Source organism: Bipolaris sorokiniana, assembly GCF_000338995.1.
Source record: "Bipolaris sorokiniana ND90Pr unplaced genomic scaffold COCSAscaffold_1, whole genome shotgun sequence".
Classification (NCBI taxonomy): Eukaryota; Fungi; Ascomycota; class Dothideomycetes; order Pleosporales; family Pleosporaceae; genus Bipolaris; species Bipolaris sorokiniana.
In genome coordinates, this window is record NW_006911895.1 from 2,879,536 (window position 1) to 2,904,069 (window position 24,534).

Here is a 24,534-nt window from a genome sequence, read left to right on the forward strand (position 1 = left end):
GGGAGATTGCTAGAGCCCAAGGCTGCGGCTGCAAGCAGCCGAGGCATTACGACACTGCCACTGACACGCCTGTCGGAGAAGCGATTGTGCATACGGGAACAATAGCGTGCTTATTGAAACCGACCATTCAACACTATACATCTTGGATAATATCTCAACTTCCCCCCCTTTCTTTTTCTTCTTGTTACATTTTTCATGTTTGCGACTAAATATGGTATCTGAGGCATCAAGATCGCCACCCAGGATATTAACCCCGGAGCCGACTTTCGACCGAAATGCCAACCATGAGATAGATGTGAACGCAAAAACACCGGAAAAATTAGAGAACAATGTTTTTGAAGAAAGAAAGGCAGTTGCGCAAGATAGCGCGACAGCAACTGCGTCCTCAAGCTCTTCGACTACGTCACATCACTCCACGATCACGACGGGACAACCACGGCCATCGAACACAAGAGAACCATCAACAGACCTGACGAGAACAACATCAGCTATACCGGATCCTGTGATAATTCCTCGTTTCCAACGCCGTGGGCTTCTCGCACGCTTCGCCCTTATTCCCGAAGTGGAAAATCCCCAGCACTATGCCCGACAAACGAAATGGCTACTTACTTTCATTGTTGCTTTTTGTGCCATGGCTGGACCAATGGGCTCTGCGATTGTCATGCCGGTACTCCAAGACATCAGTAAAGCTTTTCGAGCGACCGAGACTGTAACCAACATGTCCGTCGCTGTGTACATGCTCAGCATGGGCATTTTCCCATTATGGTGGAGTTCCTTTTCAGAACGGCTGGGCCGACGAACCATTTACATTACCTCATTTATTTTATTCGTTATTTTCGGTATACTCGCAGCAGTCAGCACAACAATCCACATGTTGATTGTCTGCCGCGTTCTGTGTGGAGGTGCAGCCGCCTCTGTGCAAGCAGTGGGTGCTGGAACCATCGCAGACATCTGGCACACGAAAGAAAGAGGCGCAGCAATGGGCTTGTTCTACCTTGGTCCACTCTGCGGACCTCTCTTTGCTCCGATTATTGGAGGTGTGCTCGGAGCAGAACTGGGATGGCGAAGCACGCAATGGTTTCTAGTCATATATGGAGGCCTCACGGTGATTTTTATCATTTTCGCCCTACCAGAAACATTACATCGGGACGGTAAACCATCTAGGGGCCCTGCTGCATCACCTTCAAGCGATGACAGAGAAAAAGAGCCCGATGCGGCTCTTCGAAGAAGCACCACACACGCCTCAACCGTACAGAAAACTAAGAGCATAATCCTGCACCTCCGCCATATATTCATCGACCCACTTCGTATAATAACTTGGCTTCGCTTCCCACCTGTTCTTCTTACCGTATATTCAGCGAGCATAACCTTCGGCTCTCTCTACATTCTCAATATCAGTATTCAGAAGACCTTCTCCGGTTCCCCATATTCCTTCTCAACCCTCATCGTCGGTCTACTTTACATCCCAAACTCTGCAGGCTACCTCCTCGCTTCCATCTACGGCGGCCGCTGGCTCGACTCCATCATGCACCGTGAAGCCTGCAAAGCAGGGCGCTACGACGAAAACGGCAAACTCATCTTTCGACCCCTTGACCGCATAAGGGAAAATGCTTGGATCGCTGCTACTCTGTGGCCTGCTGCACTGATCGTGTATGGTTGGACGGCTCAGCATGGGATTTATTGGATTGTGCCCATGATTAGCAACTTCTTCTTTGGCATCGGCAGCATGTTGGTGTTCGCTCTTGTGAATACTATATTGACAGAGTTCATGCCCAGACGGGCTGCAAGCGGAATCGCGCTGAACAATTTTGTGCGGAATATTTGCTCATTTGTGGGCGCTGTAGTGGCAGAGCCGATTCTCACTGCAATTGGGAATGGGTGGCTAATGACAATCTTGGGTCTTTGGAGTGTTACTACGGGCTTGGCTGCACTGTATGCGTTGAGTAGGTGGGGCGAGAGATGGAGGGGGGCTATGATTGAGGTTTTTGGGTGAGGGGATGAAGACGGTGGATTGGAATTCGAAAAGTCCGCAGGTTAAATCTGGATTAATGCTTGTATGTATATACTTTTTTTTGTTTCTATGTAATGAACACGGCCGAAACATCTACGATAGATAATCAAAAGTACCGACGCGCAAGCCACCTAGCGGTGACAACTATGACGTAGCTTCAAGATATTTTTATTACTTTAAAATAAAGTTAAAGTGATGAAAGTGTATACTCACCACGAGCCGGCCCGTAATTGGGTCGCGTACTAGACATGGGAGAGGTGCGCTTCCGGTATAAGCATGACCGGCTCTCACGTATCCGACAGTCACTCTTCGCTAGCAAGAACTAGCACATCATCAAGCGATGAGAAAATCAGGGTAGTACTGCAAACCGATGAGCCCTTCACCATATACGATGTACGCATCAGATGCATGGTACGCCTACTACACCAATCACAGACTGCCGTATCGGCATCCGCCAGATGCCGCAAGCACATGTACATATTGTTCCACACACCCAACGGTGATACGGTAACGGATAAGGGCGTAAAAAGCCCCTCGCTTATTCTTCCTCCCGCTTATAGTGAATGAACATGTCATAGCCAAGACGAATCATGAGGTGCTTTCCGGTGAGCTATACGGTTGGCATTGTCGGCTCGTATCAATGCCCGCTACTCAGGAAAACCCACGAACAAACCCCCGGACTGTCCGACCCACCCCCAACAATACCCAAGCTTCTCACATAACCCCCTCAGACGGCAGACCCTGAATCGTCAGTGATCTGCAGGATCCCGGCCTAGGAGGTCGTTTTGAATACCGTTCTTTGAAGCGTGTTTTGCCTTGCGAACCTGAGGAACCCCCAGTGTAAGTACCCACTGCACGATACTTACTAGTAGGGAACGGCCCGAAGTGATGCCGGTGGGTCCCCTGGGTGCGCTCTCTGCTAATCATGTTCTCCTCCGCGTATATGAACGCAGCTCTCAGACAACCTAGTAGCCCCACTCCCCCTGCTCTTGCAGCGAAACACACCCGTCAAAACCGCTGCCAAGTCGTTTTGAACCTGTCACCATGAAGCACATCTTACGACTGGGGTGAACTATAAGCCGGCAGATTGACGTTTGGTGGCCATGTGAATTACCGATGGTGCTTAGGACTTTTGCGCCCTTAGTTTCTTGACGCCCTTTTTAAGAATGCTGGGGGCGGGTTGTTGGTGCGAGGTATATCGTCGTTCCAGTATTAACCATCTAGATCTTTTGTCTCATATCGTCCTTGCAGTAGTTGATCTTCTCCTCCCTTGTTAATCCCATATTTTTCCTCTTTAAAAGTCCAACTTAATTTCGACAACCTTTTTTCTATGTTCTTACTGTCAACAGTACTACTATAATGGGTTTCACAAGCGGCGGCGAAAAGAGTACCAGCTCGACTGTGGAGATGGAAAAAGAGAGCATCATCTCAAACGAACCCGCGCCTATGGGCGCGTGGAAAGCATACTGGGTACGTAAGCTCTCATGATGATTGGAAAATGAACCATGTCACTGATCTTTATGCGATCTCTTCGTAAAACAGAGGGTCTTCAAGTATGCACAAACTACAGACTTGATTATGATTGGCATTGCTGGCATTGCTGCATGTGCGTCTGGGGTCGGGATTGCCTCCCAAAACATAATATTCGGAAAATTCGTCACTGAGTTTACGGACTTCGACACAGGAAATGCGGCGGCAGAGAGCTTGCGGTCGTCGAGTGCGAAGCTCGCGCTGTACTTCTTCCTTTTGGGCGTTGGCAGAATGGTAGTGGCATACATCTACAACTTCCTACTCACATTTAGCGCGTACCGGATCGTACGAAACATTCGACATGAGTACCTAAAGGCCGCCTTACGACAAGAGGTCGCCTATTTTGACCTTGGGACCAGTGGATCGATTGCAACTCAAGCATACTCCAATGGTCGCCTTGTCCAAGCTGGTATTGCGGAGAAATTAGGACTCACTATCCAAGGCCTAGCAGCTTTCTTGAGCTCCTTCATCATCGCCTTCGTTACCAATTGGAAGCTTACGCTCATCATTTGCGGCATCGCGCCTTTGACAGTTGGTGTCATGATTGGCTGCGCTTTCATCGAAGCCGGTTACGAGGCCAAAATTCTGGAAAGGTACGCTGATGCCAATTCCTTCGCTGAGGGAGTCATCGCTAGCATCCGTACTGTTCATGCATTCGACATGAGGGCGGAATTGGTCAACAGGTTCGACGGGTTTCTTGTGCAAGCGCACCGCTATGGCAATAAGATTTCACCTCTCTTCGGTATCTTGTTCTCGGCTGAGTACACCATCATCTACCTGGGCAACGCACTTGCCTTCTGGAGAGGTATCCACATGCTTGCCAGTGGGGAGATCGCGAACAGCGGAGATGTCTTTACAGTCTTGTTGTCGGTCGTTATCGCCGCGCTCAGCATCACTCAACTGGCTCCTCATTCTATCGAATTCACTCGAGCTGCATCTGCGGCCGCCCAGCTCTATGTGGTCATCGACCGAAAGACAGCCATTGACCCCATGGATCCGTCGGGTGAACAGCCAGCTTCAATCACCGGAGACGTCGAGCTTGAGAATGTTGTATTCGCCTACCCAACTCGACGCGATGTCACTGTGCTCAAGAGCTTCTCCCTTCGCGCACCAGCAGGCAAGGTTACAGCTCTTGTGGGCCACAGCGGATCCGGAAAGAGCACTATAGTCGGTCTTTTGCAGCGTTGGTATAACCCTGCATCAGGAACTATCAAGCTTGATGGTCGATCCATCGACTCATTGAATATTTCCTGGCTGCGAAGGAACGTCCGTCTGGTGCAGCAGGAACCTGTTCTATTCCGTGGATCCGTTTTCGACAATATTGCCAATGGACTCTACGGTACCGATCTGGAAAAGGCTTCGAAAGAAGAGCAGATGAAGCACGTTGTAGCCGCCGCCAAAACCGCTTACGCTCACGACTTCATCGAGCAACTCCCCCATGGTTACGACACAGAGATCGGTCAGCGCGGAGGTCTACTTTCCGGCGGTCAGAAGCAGCGTATCGCCATTGCACGAAGTCTCGTATCGAACCCCAGGGTCCTCTTGCTGGATGAAGCAACCAGCGCACTCGACCCCCATGCTGAGGGAATCGTCCAACAGGCTCTTGACCAAGCTTCCGCCGGTCGCACCACCATCGTTATTGCGCACAAGCTAGCCACCGTCCGCAATGCGCACAACATCGTCGTCATGTCCAAAGGAGAGATTGTCGAACAAGGAACGCACAACGAGCTCCTCGCTATGAACGGAGCGTATTCGCGTCTCGTTACCATCCAACAACTTACTGTTGAAGGCGAAGACTCTCCAGAGGGCACGGAAGTGGAAGTATCCGACGAAAAGTCGCTAAAGGACGATCCTGAAGAGAAAGAAGGCGCGCTTTATCGCTCGACTACCAATGCAGCAAGTATCCGCACACAAGCTGGAGCTGGTAGGTATAGCGACGAAGGCACGAATCAACTTGGATTGCTTGCTACCATCTGGCGCCTTATCTACGAGACCCCGGATCTGAAATGGGCGTACTTGGCCATGTTTTCCGGTTGTTTCCTGTCTGGTATGTTCTCCTATTATCACACACTGCCGTGCAACCACTAACCGTTTTCCAGCGGGCTTGTTTCCTGGCCAAGCCATTCTCATGGCCTACATGATCGACGTTTTCACTCTGACTGGAAATGAAATGACTGACAAGGGTGACTTCTTCGCAGCCATGTTTGTTGCCCTTGCCGGTGCTTGTTTGTTCTCCTATTATGCAATGGGGTGGGGAACAAATACACTTGCACAGGTGAGTAGTGCCTTGTGAATATTCGTGGCAATATTCAACTTACTGATCAAACCGCTCTAGGCTTTGGCGCACAATCTGCGAAAACAAATCTTCAACGACATTCTCCGCCAGGATATCGAGTACTTTGATCGCTCGGAAAACAACATCGGAGCACTCACCAGCCGTATCGATGCCTACCCCCAGGCTGTATTCGAATTGATGGGCTTCAACATTGGATTCATCCTCATTGCCGCACTGAGTATTATGATCTGCTCTATTCTAGGTATCGTGTACGCCTGGAAGCTCGGCTTGGTCATCGTCCTTGCAGGAATGCCTGCCGTCATTGGCTTTGGATGGTTCAAGATGATTCTTGATGGCAGGCTTGACCGTCTTGTTGCCAAGCGGTTGTCGACGAGCTCTGCAATTGCCTCGGAATCAACAACAGCTATCCGAACAGTGTCTTCTCTAGGAATTGAGAGAGCGATCCTGGATCGATACACGTCTGAATTGGATCAAGCAGTGAAAGGATCACGACAGCCGCTTCTGTTTGTTATGTTTTGGTTTGCTTTGACTCAAGCCTCGGAGTACTGGTTTATGGCTCTCGGATTTTGGTATGTTTTCACATGATTGTTTGGAGTTCAAAATCTAACATGCACGCCTAGGTACGGATGTCGACTCGTTGCCTCTCGGGAAATCACTATCTTCGACTTCTTCGTTTCCTACATGGCCGTCTTCTTCTGCGCACAATCGACATCTCAAATATTCCAATTCTCAACCAGTATCACCAAAGGCAAAAACGGCGCCAACGCTATCTTCTGGCTTAGGCAACTCCAACCAGTCGTTCAAGAAACACCCCAAAACAAGGACAACAGCCCCGACCCAGAAGGCTCTCTGCAACTCGCCGAAACAAGCTTTGCCTATCCTCTCCGCCCACACGCCCCCGTCCTCAAAAACATCAACCTCGAAGCCCGCAGAGGCCAATTCATCGCCCTAGTCGGCGCCTCGGGCTGCGGAAAATCCACCATAGTCTCCATGCTAGAACGCTTCTACGACCCCTCGAGCGGTGCCGTCCTCCTCGGCTCCCAAGACCTCACCACCATCAACCCGCGCAAGTACCGCGCCCAAGTCGGCCTCGTCCAACAAGAACCCACCTTATTCCAAGGCACAATCCGCGAAAACATCGCCCTCGGCATCTCCAACCCCACCGCCAACACCATCCTCGACACCAGCACCGTCTCAGACGCAGACATCGAGCGCGCCCTCCGCGCCGCAAACGCTTGGGACTTTGTCTCTTCGCTGCCTGAAGGCGTGAATACTGCCGCCGGGCCTAACGGCACTCAGCTCTCCGGCGGCCAGCGCCAACGCATCGCCATTGCACGCGCACTAATCCGTAATCCACGCATTTTGCTGCTTGACGAGGCGACCAGCGCGCTCGACACCGAGAGCGAAAAGATCGTGCAGAATGCGCTGGCGGAGGCGGCGAATGACGGTGACCGCATTACGGTTGCAGTGGCGCATCGTCTGTCGACAATCAAAGATGCAGATGTCATTTGTGTGTTTTATGGGGGTAGAATCGTGGAGCAGGGCACGCATGCGGAGTTGCTGACGGGTAGTGGCACGTTGTATAAGAAGATGTGCGAAGCGCAGAGTTTGGCGTAGTAAAAAAAACATTTGTATATATTTGTATATGAGGACAAAAGTTGGGGGGAGTTAGATACCTAGATTATTGTTTATTTTCCAAAAAAGTTCGCCATTAACTATTCAAAACTACTAGTTAGTTCTTTCTGTTGACTGTTTGTGAGCTTGATCTTCCTTTTCTCCTCGTATTGATTCTGGCTTGCAAAAATCATAATTACTATGTACAAAAAGCCTAGTTATGGAAACTTGAACTTGACCTCACGCATCACAAACCCTCACCCTCGAAACTCACCCTAATACTGTGCACTCCTTCGTTTCCTCAACCCTTTGAAACACCAACTAACCAACCACCCCTGTCCCTTGGCCTTCTTCCCCTTCCGTGACCCGGCCCCACCATCCCTGCCCACCGGCACCTTTCCGCTCCTGCCTCCCCGCCAACCCGCCCTTTAAATTCCGCAGTCATCCCCACAATTACCAACCAAACGCTAGCTTTCTGCGCGTATAGCGATACGAAACGTATTGTGTCGCGGGAAGTTCGATTGCAAGCCCCCTCCTTAGGTAGGGAGGATCCCTGGGTGTAGCGTGTATAGTCCTTTGAATATGTGAAGGATTTTACTCTTTTTTTTTGGGGGGAGGGGGGGAAGGTCAAACGACAGAGTTCAAACAATAGAGTCAAACAGACGTTTTTTTTTCAGCAAGAGGAAAGAACGATTGGGGAAGCAAACTTTGATAGTTAAGGATTGACTAGGTAAACTGTAGGTAAGGGTGGGAAAGGGTGTTGGTTGTGCTTCTCGAGGTAATGACTGGAGTTATAGACAAGAAGGAGATAGAAAAAAGGGGTTGGTTGTAGAAACCTAGAAGTATCTCAGAAGAGATAACTGGTTAAAGAAGAAAAATAAAGAAAGTGCGTTCTACATACGACCTATGTAGACTATGTAAAAAGAAAATCCTACAATCGCCCATGTGCCTCGTTGCAGTGTCCAAGAAACGTAGTAGCGTGTGATAAAATAATCGTTCGTGTCGTGCGATACATCGCGTCTCTTCGTTAGTAGTAGTAAAGGGGCGCAACCCCACCATTCCACACAAACAGGCTGTTGTCTTGCAGGCCTAATCGAGGAGACGCTGAGCCCAAGACGCATTCTCATACCAGGCGCGGATCTTCTTGCCAAACACATACATGGGAATGGCCAACGCGGTGACGCCAGCGGCGGTGCCGGCCATGGCGCCGAAAACGACCACGGGGCCTGCAGACATGAGCCACTCGATCATGGGACCCAGGCCGACGGTGACAACGGCGGCACTGATGAGGTTGACAGACGAGAAGGCTTGGGCAGAGTGCTCCGGGTGGCAGTCAATAACGTACGAGACTGCGATTTGGATAGCGGAGACGCTGCCGACGTTCGTAACGGTCATCCAGACAAGGATCCAAGCCAAGGGCAGTCCGTTCTGGAACGAGGCACCAAGACCGATGAGGCCGGCCATTGTAACGGGGGTGGAGAGGACGAGGAGGACGAGACGGAATTCGGGTTCTACCATTCCTTTCTTGGTGCCGTTGTAGCGCGCCATGAGGCCGACGGAGGAGTCGGAGAGCCAGCCGAAGAGGGGACCGGCGAGGAGGCCGACGACGAAGAGGGGGAGGTTGGTCATGCCGATTTCGCTGGGGCCGAGGTCGTATGGGGGTGCGGAGAGGAGGATGGACATGAAGGTGGACATGCCGACGAGGAAGAAGAAGATGGCGGCGTTGAGGAAGCAGCTATAGATGACGATGGGCGAGGTGATGAGGCCGAAGGGCTTGATGATTCCCTTGAAGAAGGACTTATTGGAGAGGCGGCCGTTGAAGAGGGTGAGTTGCTGGCCGTACGACTTCTTTGCGGGTACGTTCGAGCCCTTGAGATCTTCCTCGTCCCACTCGCTCCTCAGCTTGTCAGGCTGCACAACAATGGTAGTGACGGGCTCGTTCTTGCGGTTGAAGTAGGCGGATTCGAACACGGTAAAGTAGAAGAGGGGGATCAAGCCGGTGTACATGAAACCTGTAATGAGGAAGTTGGAGGACACGCCGAAGCTGTCTGTGACGACACCGGCGATGATTTGACTATGAGGTTTGCATGTTAGTGGAATTCTTCAGTTGGATCAGGGTAGACAACTAACCCAAGTTGTGCTCCAGAGTTCAGCATAAGGTTCCATACAGCGATGGATCGGCCACGCTGGTTGACAAAGAAAATGTCGCTAATACTAGCAGTAAGGAGCGTGAAGAGAGGGGCAGAGAAGAGACCTCCTGCCGTTCGTGCAATTACTAGCATGCGGAAGTCGGTCGAGAAGAAGCCAGCAAAATTTGCCAGAGCAAGGAAGACAGCGCTCCAAACGTAGAACGGTCGTCTTCCCCAGATGTCTGTTCCGGCGACAGCAATAAAGGCTGCAGCTGATGTCCAAAAAGTAGGTGCAGTGATGATCCATGTTGAGATATCGCTATCGTTGCTTTGTAGCTTCTCAGTCAGAGGCTCGAGGCCAGGTGTGAGCATAGTGGTTGTTCTGTTGGGTATCAGCATATGTCCACACATGAGTATCAACATGGAACACCTACGCATTGGTGATTGCAGAGCCGAAGGCCAGGACGAAAAGGTGCACACACTTCCATGTGAGAGACCTGCAAAAGTCAGCGGGTGGTTTCAGATGGCGCTGTTGAGCAAATCGCTTACCAGTTGAGGGGGTCATTTGGGTCGTCGCTGGGCTCAGGAGAGCGCGCTACAACCTCTGCTTGATTAATAGAGTCGTTATCAGAGACGACCTTCTTGTCAACCACTCCTACGAGTGATGTGCCGCGAGGAAAAGCTGCGCGCGAGCTTTCAAGTATGCCCCAACCCATCTTTGCCGAGTTCGATTTATCGTTTTTGTGTTTTCTTATACGAAGAACTACCAGAGCCTCCTCTTTTTCAGATATAACTCCAGTGTATAACGATCGTTGGTGATTGGAAAAAATTCAGTAAATAGCAGCAGATAAGAAACCGTCCAGCAGTGTTGCCAAACCAGTTGGCATAAAGAAGCGAAGCAAACAAAAAAACTATCCCGAGAGAAAGTAAGAAGAAAAAGACAAAAAGCGAAATGAGATCCGGTCTGGAGAGTGGATGAAGCTGTTCAGGCACGGATTGATATGGATTAAAAAGAGATACAGAAAGAGTGTATACTTCTTGGCCACAAGGGTTCCATTACCAAGCAGGTTACGCGTCTGACAGACTGGGATTAGCATTGCTCGGTGGTTCATGTTTTTGCGACACGTCGCAGTAGTCTTGCAAAACGTGGAGAAGCGTATGTATGAGGCCTGCTACAGATCCATAGGGATTGGCTTTTGTACGTAAGTGGTGCGTTCATATTACTATGTTGCAGCGCTTCCCATACATACTTTCACACGCAGCGCAACTTGGTACTTACGCACAACTACTTTGGCACGCTGCACAGGATACCCTGTGTACAAGCTGCCATGCGGGATGCGCCTCTTCCCTCAAATAGGCGAAACGTTATGATGCGAGATGAAAGTAGTACTATCCTTCGTCACATTAGCATTCTGCATGCTGTCATGGTGGTCCCGAATCGGGATGGCCAAGCGTTTTGAGATGTCGGGGAATACGGTCAATGGCAGTCTGGACGTCGTCGCACGAGCCGCTGGCATCTTTTCAATAGAAGCTGATCGACAACAGCCCATGATGCCTAAAGTTGGTGGAAATGTTGGCGGGGCGCGCACTCACGCCACCGTTGCTACTAGTGCACCGCCGCAGATCCTCAAACAGGGTCTCATTTCTTAGTGGCGATACCTGAAACGCTTGATGTGCGACAGGAATAAATCCGCCGATGTTTGCATTAGCCCGGCTCGGCAAGGCTTCAAGTAGTTGTCCAGTGGGGATATAGAAAGGGCTAAGGGCTGAGGGCGCAACCGCCCTTGTGAAGTGCGCAGTATGCCGTTTGCAGATGCCGATCCAAGAAGATGGTCGGCTCTTTGTATGTGAAGCACGGCATGTTGAGGATGATTGGGACCACTAGTTAGTTCGCTTTGATATCTATGGTTTGAAGTTTAAAAAAGTATGTGCACTTGAGTCTTGGTATTGGGCACAAATATGTACGAAAAAGGGGTGTATACTTAGTATGAGTTTGTGGAGATGATATGCAGGTACATACTGACCCGCAGGAGGGAACCTAAGCAAACAATCTCCATGAGCTCTAGAAGCATAATCCTTGCCCGCGTGGAAGTCTCACACTGCCGGGTAACCGGCCAATAGGGCCGTTGCCTTTTTATGCTCAGCCTCAATAGGAAATTATTACTAAGAACCAAGCATAGACACAACGTAGGGCTTGGACATTGTAAAACGCCAATCAGACAGGATCTCTTGAGCGGAATTAGAGCCGTTAGGGAACGGAATAAAGATGATAAGCGTTTGAAAGAGGACTCTTTTGGTTTGCAAAGTCGACGCTAGGTTCACGCGGAATTCAGGCCAGCGACCCCTTGAGGTATGCTGTAGGGAAGAATGATATCATGTGGTTTGACTTTACAACATGAGCCAAAACGAGTCTGAAGCAGATATTGCAGTTCTCCTTCTTCATTCATAATTTGTAATCCGCTGAGTCCGAAGTAGTACAGAATCAATGCAATAGTCGTGTACCTTAATGCTGGATCCCATGCCTGGGAGCGGTGGATAGATTAGAATTGTTCACGGAAACAGTGATGCTGATGGCTTATCTCGTGACTGAAGAGGCGTGTTAATCAACACAGATGTGGTCTAAATGAGAAAACAAGGCTAAAGAATAAAAAAAAAAAAATTCGTGTGACTTGTGCCGTACACACACATTACAACCCTAGGGCTACTCTTGATCTTACATCAAGTCATCTCTGCATGCTCTAAACATGAAGTCATTTTCGCTAAATACGAGGAAAAAAAGATATTTTTGTGGCAGAATTAATTGGTAGAATTGCGCGCCTTTGCGTCTTCAACGGCATCTTCCCAGCTCGTCTGCCAGATAAACCAGCCTTCAATTGCTGAGACAATGGCAAGTGCAATGGCAGGACCCTATATCGCATTAGTATTTTTACAATCTGTTCAAATTTGGTGTTACTTACAGTCCAAAGGCCGTATAGTCCCCATTGTAACGGTCCGAATCCAGTACCAAAGCTGATTGGAATTCCGACAACGTAGTATGCGAACAAGCCCACATAACCACCAATTTCTTGTCGGCCCAGTCCACGCAGTATACCGTTGCAGTTGGCGGCGAGTGCATCGACGACTTGGAAAGTAGCGCAAAGGGGGAGAAGATTGGCCACCATGGCAATGACCTCTTCATCGGGAGTAAATAATCGCGGGATAGTTTCTCGAAGTAGAGAAAGGAACAGCAGGTTGAATACGCCTACCAAAACAGACGCAAAAACAGCTACCTTTGCAGCCGTTTTCGCAGGTACGGCAAGGGTTGCACCGATCAAGTTGGCAATGCGTGTCGAGGCAGCAACACTCATAGGGAACGGGATCTGGAACGTGATGCCGGTAATCGTTCCAAGGACAGATTGTGCGGCAAGCGCAGTAGGGCCCAGCCAACTTGAACTCAGAGTTAGAATCTCAAAGGCGAGGAACTCGGCAAGTACCATGACCAAGCCCGGAAGCGCGAGCTTAATCATGGGCATCCAGTTGTTGAAGGCTCGACGGTCGAATCCGCCCCAGCATTGGTAACCATCGATGAAGCGGACGTAGAGGAATAGGAGGAGGGGCAGCATGCTCTCGGTAATGACGACTGCAATCGGTGCGCCGATGAATCCCCAGCCGAGATGCCATACCATGAACCAGTTCAAGAAAGCATTGAGCGGTGCGCAGATGAGGAGAATATACATGGTAGCGTTGAAAATGCCTTGTGCTTGAACGTAGCGTTTTCCGCTTTCGAAAGCGACGTAGCCAGGTCCTCCAGCGATGAGAATTCTCAAGTACAATCCAGCGAGACGTGCCGTTTCCTGTTCCGGAACAATGAGGGACAGGATCTGGGTACCGAATGCCCATATTGTTGAGACTGGAATTGTGATTAATAGTAAAAACCACAGCATGCGTTGCAGCTGTAGACCGACGAGATGTTTACGTCCAGAGCCATAGGCTTGTGCGCAAAGCGTATCGAGGGAAGTCGCTAGACCTTGATATACTGCATATCCGGTGATGGAGGCAGTCATACTAGCCAGACTCACAGCTCCGAGTTCAGTCTTACCAATGTGCCCAACGGTGAAGATACTAGCTACGGGAAGACTGTACTGTAGTAAGGAGGTCAGGATGAGTGGCGCTGATGTTTTGGTCAAGACTTTTGTTTCGCGCTGCCAGGTTGTGTTAATTTTTCCGGCTGCAACCGCCTCGTCCCATTTCTTCTTGATAATCTTTGGTGTATCCAAGCCGCCATATGGCTGGTTTGGGTTACCAGCAGAAGCGCCTAGTAGGGCAGTTCGCTCAGACAAGGATTCGATAGCGCTCTCTTCGTCTGGAGTGCTTTTAACCTTGCGCAGGCCAAGGATGGGCATGTCGGACCTCAAGCGATCAAAAGGACCGTTACTCTCAGATCTCGGATTTTTGGGGGGTAGCAAATCATTGTCGCGAAGTAAACTCTTTTCCTCGTTTCGCACAAGCTCTCTCTCTTTCTTGGACAGATGACTGTGCTTTTTCCACGACGTTGACATGTGGCTGCGTTCGGGTACGCTTGAGGAGATGATTGCCGTTGATCGCGAGCCGGGATTTACCCAGGAAGGCCGGCGATAAGAGTTGATCATGGAAAATTGTGTCGCGGTGTCTGAGCCTGACGACGAATCATCATCCGAAGACGATGCATTGTCTTGCTCAAGGTCTCTAGCAATTGCCTCTTCTGCAATGTCCTGCGCTTGAACAAGGCCCTCTACTTGCGATGTGACATCGGTTGCAAAATTGGTGACAGGGTGACCTGTCGGTATGGATTGGGACATGGTTGGAAAGCCCCCAAATTTTGTGAAGTTTTTTCCTCAACGCAAGTTTGATTAAATTTTGCAAATTCTGGGGCAGAAGTGAGGTTTAAGAAGTAAGGGATTGAGAGCGGGGTGTGAGTGAAAGGATGGCAGTTGGCATCGGCTGCGAAAGTGCTGCAACCCAATGCGGAAGTTCCAAGCGAAGTTGGTGATAATAGCAGCGCTAGCTTCCGCCCTTCGTCGTTTGAGTTGACAGATGACAAGCACGGCACTGCGTGCGCCTTGTGACTCCGAACTGCCTGAATCTGTCGTTGCATAACCGCTACTGCATCTGGGATCCATCTTCTCCACACTAGCACGAACGGTGGGCCGTGGCTATGAGTCTAGAGATTACAGAGCGGTGCAGCACAGTCACATGACATGTATCGAGAGGAATGCATGATGGGAAATGAGTCACTTGAGGGATATGCATGTAGTTTAGTTTACTCGTACTGGTGCAGCGAGACTGGTGCTAAGATCTGCAAAGGGCGCTGAGATGCAGCTAGGCATGTGTGTGTATGAATCCAACGGACACTTGCAGCTTACTCTGCATACTTGGCATATATAGTCACGTGATAATCGCAACAAAGGACGGACAAACGTTGCCGAAAAAAACATGTAACGCTGGTGGTATCATTATCTGCTTGCTCAAGTCTAGAATCACGCTGCAACTGGAGCCTCAGACGACTACTCTTCTGAGTGCCTCGGTTCCTCCGAGCACTCGTCTCCCTGTCACCGCATCTCTCCCCTTCCCACTCTCCCATCTACCTTCTCGGCTGCCCTCTTCTTTGCCCCAGCCCTCATCGCCTCCCTCTTCGTCATCTCCAGCTCGGAATCCAGCACCGCCCTCCATAAAGGCAGTTTGGCGATCATGCTCTCCGTCGACCCAGCGATGTATGCACGTATAACAGTACACGAAACCTGTGGGCGATGCTGTTGGGTTGACAATGGGTGTCACACAAATGGGACAAAGCGCTGACGAGGGCGGTGAGGCTACTGTCAATATTGGGAGGAGGGTGGTTGAGGATATTGGGGGATCGATGCGCTGGGTTTTGTCGGACGATGATGATGTTGGTCGTGGTTTCTCGGAACCGTCCGTCTGTTTGGACCCCTGTTGTTTGGCCGAAGGTGGTAGCGAAGGAAGTATTGGCGGTGGTAGCTCAATGTTCTCCGCTGCCTTCCGTGACAATTGCCGGGCAAAGTCCGAGGCATGCCACCACTCAAGAAATTTGAGAGCGAAGATGCTTGTAGGGAGCAGGATCTTGAGCGAACTCAACAATCGTGGCTGCACGCTCCTGGCAAGATTCCTCGGTGAGAAGATGGATCCGCCTTCGCCGGGCCGCGCAGGGCCAATGTTTCTTGGGGCTGTGGCCAGCTCAATTGCCTTGTGGTCGGCCTCGCCCAGTCTACGTATCCTCGAGCCAATGAGCCACATGAAGGGTGAGTGATACTTTGTGCCGTCAAACAGGTATGCCATGTTGAAGACGAGCAGTGAGAAGTAGTAGGCGGCGTTGACACTGGGGTATATGTTGCGCAAAAACCACTTGTAGTAGTGCATCAGACGCTCTTTGATGGTTGCGCCGGCTCTGAGTCCTTCTCTTTCGCGGTTGTAGCTGGGGCCGAGGAGGTTGGCGTGGGCGGCGTGGACATCGTAGCCCTCGTCCAGCTTTCTCTTGAGCCATGGCAGGCCGACGAGCACGGCGAGATTCTTCCACACGTCGTCGCGACCCAGCTTGACAGCCTCTCTGACGCTGTCGGATGCGCCGAGCTGAGCGCGGGGGATCTCGCCGCCTCGCACCCTCAGCACACGGGCGCGCTTGAGGCCGTAGAAGTTCTCGGTAAAGGAGCCGCCATAGTTGCGTAGAAAGTGACGCTCGACGAGGAGCATCAACAGCGTGTAGACCTCATCGAAGGAATTGAGGATGGGCAGCAAATATCGTGGGTATCGGGGCGTTGCGACGGCGAGCAGGTAGCGCAGCGACGGGGGGAGCAGCGATGAGAGTTGTTGTTCCGATAGCAGTTCAAACAGCGAGGGCTTGAGGTCGTCTATGCCATGCTGGAGGGCGGGCAGGAACTCCATGGCGCCCGGTCAGAGATAGGCAGACGGGCTGGTTGCGTCTTCATTGATGCCCTGAGATGAGGTTGAGGATGTGCCATGGCTTGTTGACAGGCACGGAGGCACGCGCGCTGCAGCCGAGGCATGCTCGGAGCTGACTACGTACCTCGCCTGTCCGCCCGACGCGTGTGTACAGGCTATACGTCACACTCGTACGCGCCCCCATTCACCGACTGTCACGGCTCCGAGTGAGCCCAGCAGTTGACTTGACATAGCGACAACAAGACACTTTCATTTTAACTAATACACATAATACACTGCAGCCATGGATCCCCACAACGAGCGATGCACCGAGCTGCAGTACCCCGACCTGGTCAACTTCTCCGTCTCCGTGTACGTCCGATACGCATCCACATATCCACTCTATGGCAAAATGCACTTGACTGACTCCCACGCCTCACAGCTTCATCGTCTTCGGTATACTCGTCTCGTATATCCCCCAGCACTACAAGATCATATCCCGCCGTTCTTCCCGCGGCCTCAGTCCCATGTTCGTCCTGCTCGGCACTGTGTCTGGCACGGCCAGCATCGCCAACATCCTGACCCTGCCTGAGAGCACAAGAGACATGTCCTGCTGCAGAGAAATCGGAACCTTTCCCTGTGCAGCAGCTATGCTAGGAATAGTCCAGATAGGCGTGCAATGGAGTTGCTTCTTCTTCATGTAGGACGCCATGACCAACGGCAGCATCAATAAAAGTACTAATAGCCACCTCCAGCATGCTACTATTCCTCATCTTCTTCCCCCGAGACGCCCCGTCCGTCGCAGACGAGGAGCAAGAATCCCAAATGCCGACATGGAAAGAAGCCATCTTGGTCCTAGCCATGTCTGTTGCTTTCTTTGTCGTCGCTTTGTTCGGCTCCGTAGTCTTCGTATACGCTCTCCCGACCCATGTCCGCGGCTGGGCAAACTTTCTCGGCCTCCTCGCTACTGTGCTTGCAGCCATACAATACATACCTCAGATCCTCATGACTTGGAAACTACAAGAGACAGGCAGTCTCTCTATTCCCATGATGTGCATCCAGACGCCTGGTAGCTTTGTCTTCGCTGCCAGTCTGTATGCGCGCTTAGGGCCGGCGGGCTGGAGTGCATGGGGCTTGTTCATCTTTACTGGCATTCTGCAAGGCTTCCTACTAGCCATGGGTATTTCTTTCGTCCTAAGGGATCGCAAGGCTCAGCAAGCCCAGACGGTAGGTCATGCTAACGGAAACGGGGTTTCGGAAGGTAGTGAGCGCACCCCTCTGCTAGATAGTGAGAGGTGATACTGTCAATAATCATCATGTCTTTGTTCTCTGACTTCTTGTCCTGCCCATGTGACCTTTCCCATCATGCAGCACTTGCAGTAGCTGCGTCGTCCCAAGATTAGTTTTTGACATTCGGGTACTCGTTGCTCCAAGTACTATTAAAGACGGGCCCCGCTAGATTCCAGCCCAAATCTTCTACACCTCTTGCCTTGTTATCTTTCTGAAATCCTTCGTTGGAAGTCCTCTCCAACGTTCCTTGCACTTTGTTGATACTATGGTGAACAGATCGACGGCACACAGCCGTCGTGCCCGATCAGAGTGGCGACGATGACGAACGCTCAGCCGAGCTGAAGTTGTTTGGATCCACGGCTGCTAATATCGCTCTTGGTCACTTCATCTGTCCCGGTCCGCCTGCAATCATTAATTTCTCGCAGACACAAGCCAACGTTGTGGCAATGTCCGCCTCTACGCCAAGCTGGCCTAACGTCCTTTTTGGCAGGTATCTCAAAATCAGCCTTGGCCTTTTGGCAAAAAAGGATTAACACTCTTACGACCTTCTCTTCCGGACGCAGTACAGGCCGAGCTCGTGATAAGAGTGGACCAGCGACGATGCTATGCGTGCATTTATCCATGGATCCGGTGTTTACCAAGATTTGGTGTAAATCACATATTATATGAAGATGCCTCGCTGCCTGCGAAAACGAAATGCCCTACGCACCAATTCAAGACTCAATTTATTGAATCGCCGAGATGAAGTTTTCAAGTGCAATCGCCCTTGCGGGCGCGGCGCAAACGTTGGCTGCAGTCAGGCCTCGCCCTATGGTGTCGTCCGGAGCTATTCAGGACCAGATCACGAGCGAAAAGTATGTCTGGTTTTGGCGGTTGAAAAGAAAATTCATTAACAAATAGACAGATTGATGGGCAATCTCAAAGCATTCGACACGATTGCAAAGGCCAATGGTGGAAACCGTGCGTTTGGTCTCCCTGGCTACGCAGCCTCGGTCGACTACATGCTTGAAAAGACACAAAACACCCATTTCAAGACATGGACCCAGGATTTCCCCGCTCTATTCAATCGAATCGATTCCATCGAGTTTACCGTAAGCAACACCTCGTACCGTGTTGTTGGATTGACGTATTCTCCCTCGACCTCACCGGAAGGTCTAACGCTTCCGCTCGCGCTGGGTGCCACTGGAGCTGGGGGCTGCACGAAAGAGGGATATAGCAATCTGGAAGTAAAGGGAAAGATTGTTCTCGTGCAGCGCGGCTCATGCCCAGACGGCACCACGTTTGCCGGACGCGTGAAGGCGGCTGCTGCCGCAGGTGCATCAGCCGTCGTCATCTACGCCAGCGATCGGTCCAATGTCACTGGCGGAACCCTCTCCAACCCCAACCCACTCGAGTACGTCTCGACTGGGTACATCAACCTCGCTGACGCCGAGCCCCTGGTTGCCCGTCTTACTGCCGGCGAGGCTGTCGAGGCCTACTTTCAGCAAACTCAGGTTATTGAAGAACGCATGACACAAAATGTCTTTACCGAGACCAAGGATGGTGATCCAGAAAATGTCATCATGCTCGGTGCACATCTCGACAGTGTCCAGGCCGGCGCAGGTATCAACGATGACGGTTCCGGCAGCACTCTGATTCTCGAACTCGCCCGCGCCCTCCGCAGATTCAATGTCAAGAACAAAGTCCGCTTTGCCTGGTGGGGCGCCGAAGAGAACGGTCTCCTAGGTTCCAAATACTACACGCAGAACCTCAATGCCACTGAGGCCAACAACATCCTCACATACCTCAACTTCGACATGGTCTCCCGCGGCTACTTTGGCGTCTTCGACGGCGACGGCAGCACCTACAACCTCACCGGCGCCCCCGGCTCCGACGCCATCGAAAAGCTCTTCGTCGAACACTTCACCAGCAAAGGCGTCAACGTAACCGCCGCTCGCTTCACCGGCGGCAGCGACTACCAATCCTTCATGAACATCGGCAAGCCCGTCGGCGGCCTGCACACCGGCACAGGCATCGAGCAGGACCCTTGCTACCACCAGGCCTGCGACACAATCGACAACCCTAACCCTGAGACTCTGACTATCAACGCAAAGGTACGTTTGTATTTCCCTACCTTCAACCCGAATTTTTGTATAAGGGGATAGTTGGCTGACAAAGATATAGGCCGCCGCACACGTCCTCTCCATCCTCGCCACCCGCGGCGAAACAATCATCCCTAAGAGCCCCATCAACACCACTATGATCACCGCCCGCGGCATCATCGGCGTCGAGCCCAGATGGACTGTCCCTGAAGAAGGTGAACAGCACCTCGCCACATGCGGACATGAAATCTAAGACAACACCCTGATTTTGTAAAGAATAAAATCGGGTTATTAGTTGATGTATATGAAATGTTTTGTATGTTAACGAAATATGAAAAGTGATATTGATGTCCTCGAGAGACATCTTTTGAGTCTTTGGGACTTCTGAACAAATCGCTTGCTTTGCTGGCTTTATAATATTACAAACGGATGCATATTTGCCCTTGCATACATGGTCAACCTATGTTCAACTACCCCAGTCAACCTGCACGTCAGTAGCCAGGTACCGATGCAACAGCATTGCCATTGCGCCAATGTCCCGCACTAACCAACGTGACCGTTCCCCACTAGCCCCACACCCGCAATGCTGACTCGTGGTTAGTCCGCTTCTTGTTCACCCTTTGTTTTCGTCTCATTATTTACCAATTAAATCAAACCTCCACCAACAAAACACCATCGGTTGCATAGTGTAGTGGTTATCACTCCAGATTTTGATGATATCAAATTTTCTGGTAACCCCGGTTCGGTATGTTGAGCCTCTAAATCTTCTTATACTGTCACTAACTAGTCTCCAGAACCCGGGTGCGACCTTCGTTCGATTCTCAATTAACTCTTTTTTTTCAAACTTTTATGCTTTTTGACTTTTTAATATAACTAGCCTTATCTCTATTACATAATGTGCGTATTTTTGAAACCTACTATTTCTAGCTCGCTTTCATATTGATCATGTATTGAATATTCTTATGCTACATCTCTTCGCCTCTTAGTTTGCTCTTTGAGCCTACAGATAGCGTCCTTCTCGTCCACAATCAGTGTACGAAGACTAACTAATGCTTTCTTTAGCTGAAACTCCTGACTGTGTAAGTTAAAGCAGTGACCTGCATTCTCCTCGTTTCCTGATCTGATGGCAATATCAAGCTCTTCGATTATTGGGCTGAGGACTTTATCTTGTACAGCTTGTCGAGAGATGACAAAAGGATTGTCGATACGGTCGAAGCTATCACCCTCGTCTTGTTTGTCGAGCTCTGCTAAGCCTAAGCTATGTGAAACAGCATTGACTTTCTCTGTCATTTCTAAGCTCATAGGTCGAAGAACTTGAATGCAGACTGGCCAATATTGTCTTAGACCAAACGTATTTGCTGAAAGTGGAACGAGAGTTCGGTTTTGTCTTTCAATTGTTAGGCCTTGAAGCTTATGTTTCCGAGAGCATATCTCTTCATGCTCTCGATAGTCTTCATCATTCCATAAAAGTGATCTGACTTTGCCCAACCAGATTTGGTTCTCATCGTTCCCCGAGACTAACCCTGGGATAACTGCCTGGAACTAGATGAAGTAAGTTACATGTATAATCATCTACTATATGCATGTATGAGATAGGTAGTAGAAAGCTTTCTAAGTTGTTGATATGCTATGTAGCTCTATCAAAGCCAGGTAGTATAATAAAGTAGAGTAAAGAAAAAGATACTTACCCAAGATAGACTGTTTCCTTCATTGTACAGATTGGTTGTTTTACATAGCAAGTGTTATGTTGATGTCTGGCTGATTTTCAATCATCTCGAAAAGGCGTTGTTGCTTCTGGCTACTAGAAACCATATCGTCCGTGCAAATTTTGAAAGATTCTATGGAGGTGAACAAATTACATTGGTAGTATTTAATTATCTAGAGATTTTTTTTATCAACCGAGTTATATCTCAATGTCTAGTCGTTTGTACCTCAAAGTTTGTTATTAGTTGTTTAGTTTTTGAAAGGTGTTTCACACTATCTAATTGCTTTTACATAGCATACATGATAATAGAATTTAGGCCTAAAATAATAACAATTCCTGACGCAGTTGACCAAAACCTGACTCTTGAGAGTCACGAGCTGCTGTCCTTCTTGACACCACTTTACTGGCTTCACACTGAGGTCAACTTCCAATTCTTTTCTTATTTCGCGATCCCCATTACCGATTTGGCATATGTAGCCTGAACTATCAGCTGCCATGCCGGGCCAGTACGCACAAGATGCTTCTGCTAAGGGCATCAATCAGCGCCTACCAAGTATAATTGGTTGGCTGTCACAATGCAACACTTTTACGGTTCTCACAAAAGCTTGTATAAAAGGTAACACCAGCAGCGATCGTAAGATCCATGTTGCCAAAGTCAACGATCATAGCAACATTGATGGAGGGTTGGAAAATCGATGGCTGATGCAACATGCATTCAACTCAAGTTCATACCTCATTATCGTCAGTCTGGGACAGTACCTATATCCAAGGCATTCGAACTTTCCATGCAAGCTGGTTTCAAGATTCCAGCATGTTCTGCGCAGGAGTTCATATATGTAGCAACAACTAGAGGAGTACCAGCGATAGGCCAAGACGACAATCTCGATAAGCTTGCCCTCATACCTTCTCATCTGACAACGATGTTGGATGATACGCTGTCATGCGAAACATGCAACAGTTCAGATCAAACTAAATCTTGGACATATGTCACACCGACGATAAGCAAACCGGACTTGAACAGTTTGTCGATAATATCGGAAAAGAAGCGGTTGCAAATACCACTGACGGGAGCACCTTATCTTCGACCTAATGCAGAACCTCTCATCCACATCCGTTCTTTCGCAAACGGCGATGTTCACAGATTCTTTGAGAATGCTTTTGAGAAAGAATTGAGCTATGCCATGAAGTTTTATGGACATGCAGGGTTGCTTCAGAGGCAATGGAATCATGGCACTTCGAGAGTGAATCGTGAGGCGACACCGGTTGAAAGGTGAGTTTGTTTCCGTGCTGTTCTCTTTCATGTCTTCTATCAAGCGATTTGTAGCTTACTATAGTAACAAAAAAAAGCCAAAAGGCTGAGGATACAAGTTGATCATTACTAGGCTCACGCTGCGGGTTATCCCTATCCTTCCACCGGGCCAGGACACATATTACTACCGTTCATTCAAATTGAAGATGGAGGAGATGGTTGAGAAAGAGATGAAAGCTAGCAAGGTATCGAAGCGAGTGGCTAGAGAGCGTACGCTTAGCGGAATCATTGACAACACTGATGACGGTGTTACTCTGAAGGAGCTCCTGGCACTATCTGGGTTTGAAACAAAGTATCCTCTCCATTGTGATAACTGCGAGGATGAAAAAATATGCATATTTTTCAATCCGCGCTTTTCTGATGGGATATCTCAATGTGGAGGCTGCTGGAAGCACTCCGACATGTGCACCTTCTCAAACATGACATACGACTTGCTCAACGAAATTCGCAAATTCCCACATTTCCGAGCATGTGTACCATGTCACAGATGTTGGAGAGAGGGAACACTCTGCAGTAAGGACCAAGGTCAATGTCTACCTGGTGAAGCGACGGGAAACATCTGCCAGCGAGAGATGTACGCATGCTATTGGGAACCAAGGGATGACTCTTTCTGCGTACCTCACTGCGACAAAGCTCATCACGACGATGGTTATCAAAATATGGTGCATCGTTCTCGAGACGATGTTGGCTCGAATGCACAAAATGTTGCCCGCGAGACCGTATGTTAAACTCATAGCACAGTTCATTAGTAGTACTGCATTAGGTTGAAAATTCCATTATTTCGTAATATTTACCTTCTAATACTGTGATTAACTACTCATATTAACAAAGTAAGATGTATTGGGTTGCTCTGCTTCGGCACAGTCCGGATCTACGTATCGGTTCTTCCATATCCTGTTTCACCTCCCTTTCTCATCATGCAGTTATTAGATGCACTACTTCATTCCGACACACTGCTTGCCCTTGATCTTCTGAGCGCATGCATTTAGCACCTTCTCATTCGGAGCTCGAAGCTTGTGAAGCACCTTCAAGGCGGTGCTGCTCAACTCCCCCCAAGTTTTTTGACGCGTCATGGTGGAAGTGATCCACCAGAAATTCCAGCAGGTCATCGCTATCATCACCAAATTGGTCTCGGAAACCAGTACCCTGAATCCTTGAAAAATTTAACATGCTCTCTTTTGACCCAGTAGAGCTGATGGCACGTTGTCCCCATACTAGCCCTTTCATACCGTCAGATCTCGGTGATTCTGTGCTGTGACATGGAACAGCAATTGCTTCAGCGTTTGTTTGAATAGTTGTTTGCCAAACTGAACACAACTGTATGCGATGAGCTGGTGGAGCCTCCGTCCAATAAATCCTTTCGCAAGATGACTGAGCATTGAGGGCAATGAAAAGAGTAGCCGGCGCTTTTTGGAACGGGGTATCCAGCCAGCAGAACCGAAATGGTGCTTGCTTCCGGATTGCTGCATTGTTCAGCGACACGGCAATAAGTGCGATTGGTGCAACTGTACTGATAGCCTCCTTGTAGTATCCACGAAGTAACATGTTCTTCTGGAACAATCTCTCAAGACAATAAATGTCGCGCAAACGACTAAGAATAGCTCGCCATTCTATAGCAGCAGTAGCGCGAGGGAGATCGTGTAGAATTTGATTCGGC

The 24,534-nt window shown here is 49.7% G+C and overlaps 8 protein-coding genes across 8 annotated transcripts; 4 read left to right on the forward strand and 4 right to left on the reverse strand.

Moving 5' to 3' along the window:
• The first annotated feature begins 204 nt into the window (after positions 1–204).
• COCSADRAFT_32616 (uncharacterized protein) lies at positions 205–2,173 on the forward strand. Its single transcript, XM_007696152.1, has one exon. The coding sequence runs from the start codon at positions 212–214 to the stop codon at positions 1,991–1,993; it is 1,782 nt and encodes a 593-aa protein (XP_007694342.1). The 5' UTR covers positions 205–211; the 3' UTR covers positions 1,994–2,173.
• A 1,158-nt stretch (positions 2,174–3,331) lies between these two features.
• Positions 3,332–7,548, forward strand: COCSADRAFT_132363 (uncharacterized protein). Its single transcript, XM_007696953.1, has 5 exons — positions 3,332–3,481; positions 3,554–5,588; positions 5,641–5,816; positions 5,877–6,406; positions 6,458–7,548. The coding sequence occupies exons 1-5, from the start codon at positions 3,371–3,373 to the stop codon at positions 7,452–7,454; spliced, it is 3,849 nt and encodes a 1,282-aa protein (XP_007695143.1). The 5' UTR covers positions 3,332–3,370; the 3' UTR covers positions 7,455–7,548.
• A 596-nt stretch (positions 7,549–8,144) lies between these two features.
• Positions 8,145–10,574, reverse strand: COCSADRAFT_32617 (uncharacterized protein). The gene is made up of 4 exons (XM_007696153.1): positions 10,130–10,574; positions 10,015–10,077; positions 9,582–9,962; positions 8,145–9,525 (listed from the first exon to the last, which is right to left on the reverse strand). Exons 1-4 carry the CDS (start codon positions 10,294–10,296, stop codon positions 8,541–8,543), a joined length of 1,596 nt encoding a protein of 531 aa, XP_007694343.1. The 5' UTR covers positions 10,297–10,574; the 3' UTR covers positions 8,145–8,540.
• A 1,802-nt stretch (positions 10,575–12,376) lies between these two features.
• COCSADRAFT_166918 (uncharacterized protein) lies at positions 12,377–16,495 on the reverse strand (the record flags this gene model as incomplete). The annotated part of the gene is made up of 4 exons (XM_007696954.1): positions 12,377–12,487; positions 12,538–14,375; position 14,962; positions 15,107–16,495. The coding sequence occupies 4 exons, from the start codon at positions 16,493–16,495 to the stop codon at positions 12,377–12,379; spliced, it is 3,339 nt and encodes a 1,112-aa protein (XP_007695144.1).
• Positions 16,496–16,685: 190 nt separating this feature from the next.
• COCSADRAFT_195694 (uncharacterized protein) lies at positions 16,686–20,317 on the forward strand. Its single transcript, XM_007696955.1, has 7 exons — positions 16,686–16,864; positions 16,935–17,192; positions 17,248–17,780; positions 18,074–18,078; positions 18,524–18,636; positions 18,687–19,875; positions 19,946–20,317. The coding sequence occupies exons 1-7, from the start codon at positions 16,797–16,799 to the stop codon at positions 20,114–20,116; spliced, it is 2,337 nt and encodes a 778-aa protein (XP_007695145.1). The 5' UTR covers positions 16,686–16,796; the 3' UTR covers positions 20,117–20,317.
• A 447-nt stretch (positions 20,318–20,764) lies between these two features.
• Positions 20,765–21,675, reverse strand: COCSADRAFT_342079 (uncharacterized protein; the record flags this gene model as incomplete). The annotated part of the gene is made up of 3 exons (XM_007696956.1): positions 20,765–21,405; positions 21,552–21,561; positions 21,596–21,675. The coding sequence occupies 3 exons, from the start codon at positions 21,673–21,675 to the stop codon at positions 20,824–20,826; spliced, it is 672 nt and encodes a 223-aa protein (XP_007695146.1). The 3' UTR covers positions 20,765–20,823.
• Positions 21,676–22,263: 588 nt separating this feature from the next.
• Positions 22,264–23,645, forward strand: COCSADRAFT_22137 (uncharacterized protein; the record flags this gene model as incomplete). The annotated part of the gene is made up of 3 exons (XM_007695901.1): positions 22,264–22,838; positions 22,951–23,596; positions 23,619–23,645. 3 exons carry the CDS (start codon positions 22,264–22,266, stop codon positions 23,643–23,645), a joined length of 1,248 nt encoding a protein of 415 aa, XP_007694091.1.
• Positions 23,646–23,873: 228 nt separating this feature from the next.
• COCSADRAFT_22138 (uncharacterized protein) lies at positions 23,874–24,422 on the reverse strand (the record flags this gene model as incomplete). Its single annotated transcript, XM_007695902.1, has 1 exon — positions 23,874–24,422. The coding sequence occupies one exon, from the start codon at positions 24,420–24,422 to the stop codon at positions 23,874–23,876; it is 549 nt and encodes a 182-aa protein (XP_007694092.1).
• Positions 24,423–24,534: the final 112 nt, after the last annotated feature.

Excerpts from the sequence above, each read along its gene's own strand:
- COCSADRAFT_32616 (XM_007696152.1), top strand. The coding sequence starts at position 212 with ATGGTATCTGAGGCATCAAGATCGCCACCCAGGATATTAACCCCGGAG.
- COCSADRAFT_32617 (XM_007696153.1), bottom strand. The coding sequence starts at position 10,296 with ATGGGTTGGGGCATACTTGAAAGCTCGCGCGCAGCTTTTCCTCGCGGC. Across the intron at positions 10,078-10,129 it reads CCAAATGACCCCCTCAACTG|GTCTCTCACATGGAAGTGTG; the intron begins GTAAGCGATTTG and ends TGACTTTTGCAG. Across the intron at positions 9,526-9,581 it reads AACTCTGGAGCACAACTTGG|TCAAATCATCGCCGGTGTCG; the intron begins GTTAGTTGTCTA and ends CAAACCTCATAG.
- COCSADRAFT_132363 (XM_007696953.1), top strand. The coding sequence starts at position 3,371 with ATGGGTTTCACAAGCGGCGGCGAAAAGAGTACCAGCTCGACTGTGGAG. Across the intron at positions 3,482-3,553 it reads GCGCGTGGAAAGCATACTGG|AGGGTCTTCAAGTATGCACA; the intron begins GTACGTAAGCTC and ends TTCGTAAAACAG. Across the intron at positions 6,407-6,457 it reads TTTATGGCTCTCGGATTTTG|GTACGGATGTCGACTCGTTG; the intron begins GTATGTTTTCAC and ends ATGCACGCCTAG.
- COCSADRAFT_195694 (XM_007696955.1), top strand. The coding sequence starts at position 16,797 with ATGGATCCCCACAACGAGCGATGCACCGAGCTGCAGTACCCCGACCTG. Across the intron at positions 18,637-18,686 it reads GACCAGATCACGAGCGAAAA|ATTGATGGGCAATCTCAAAG; the intron begins GTATGTCTGGTT and ends ACAAATAGACAG. Across the intron at positions 19,876-19,945 it reads CTCTGACTATCAACGCAAAG|GCCGCCGCACACGTCCTCTC; the intron begins GTACGTTTGTAT and ends ACAAAGATATAG.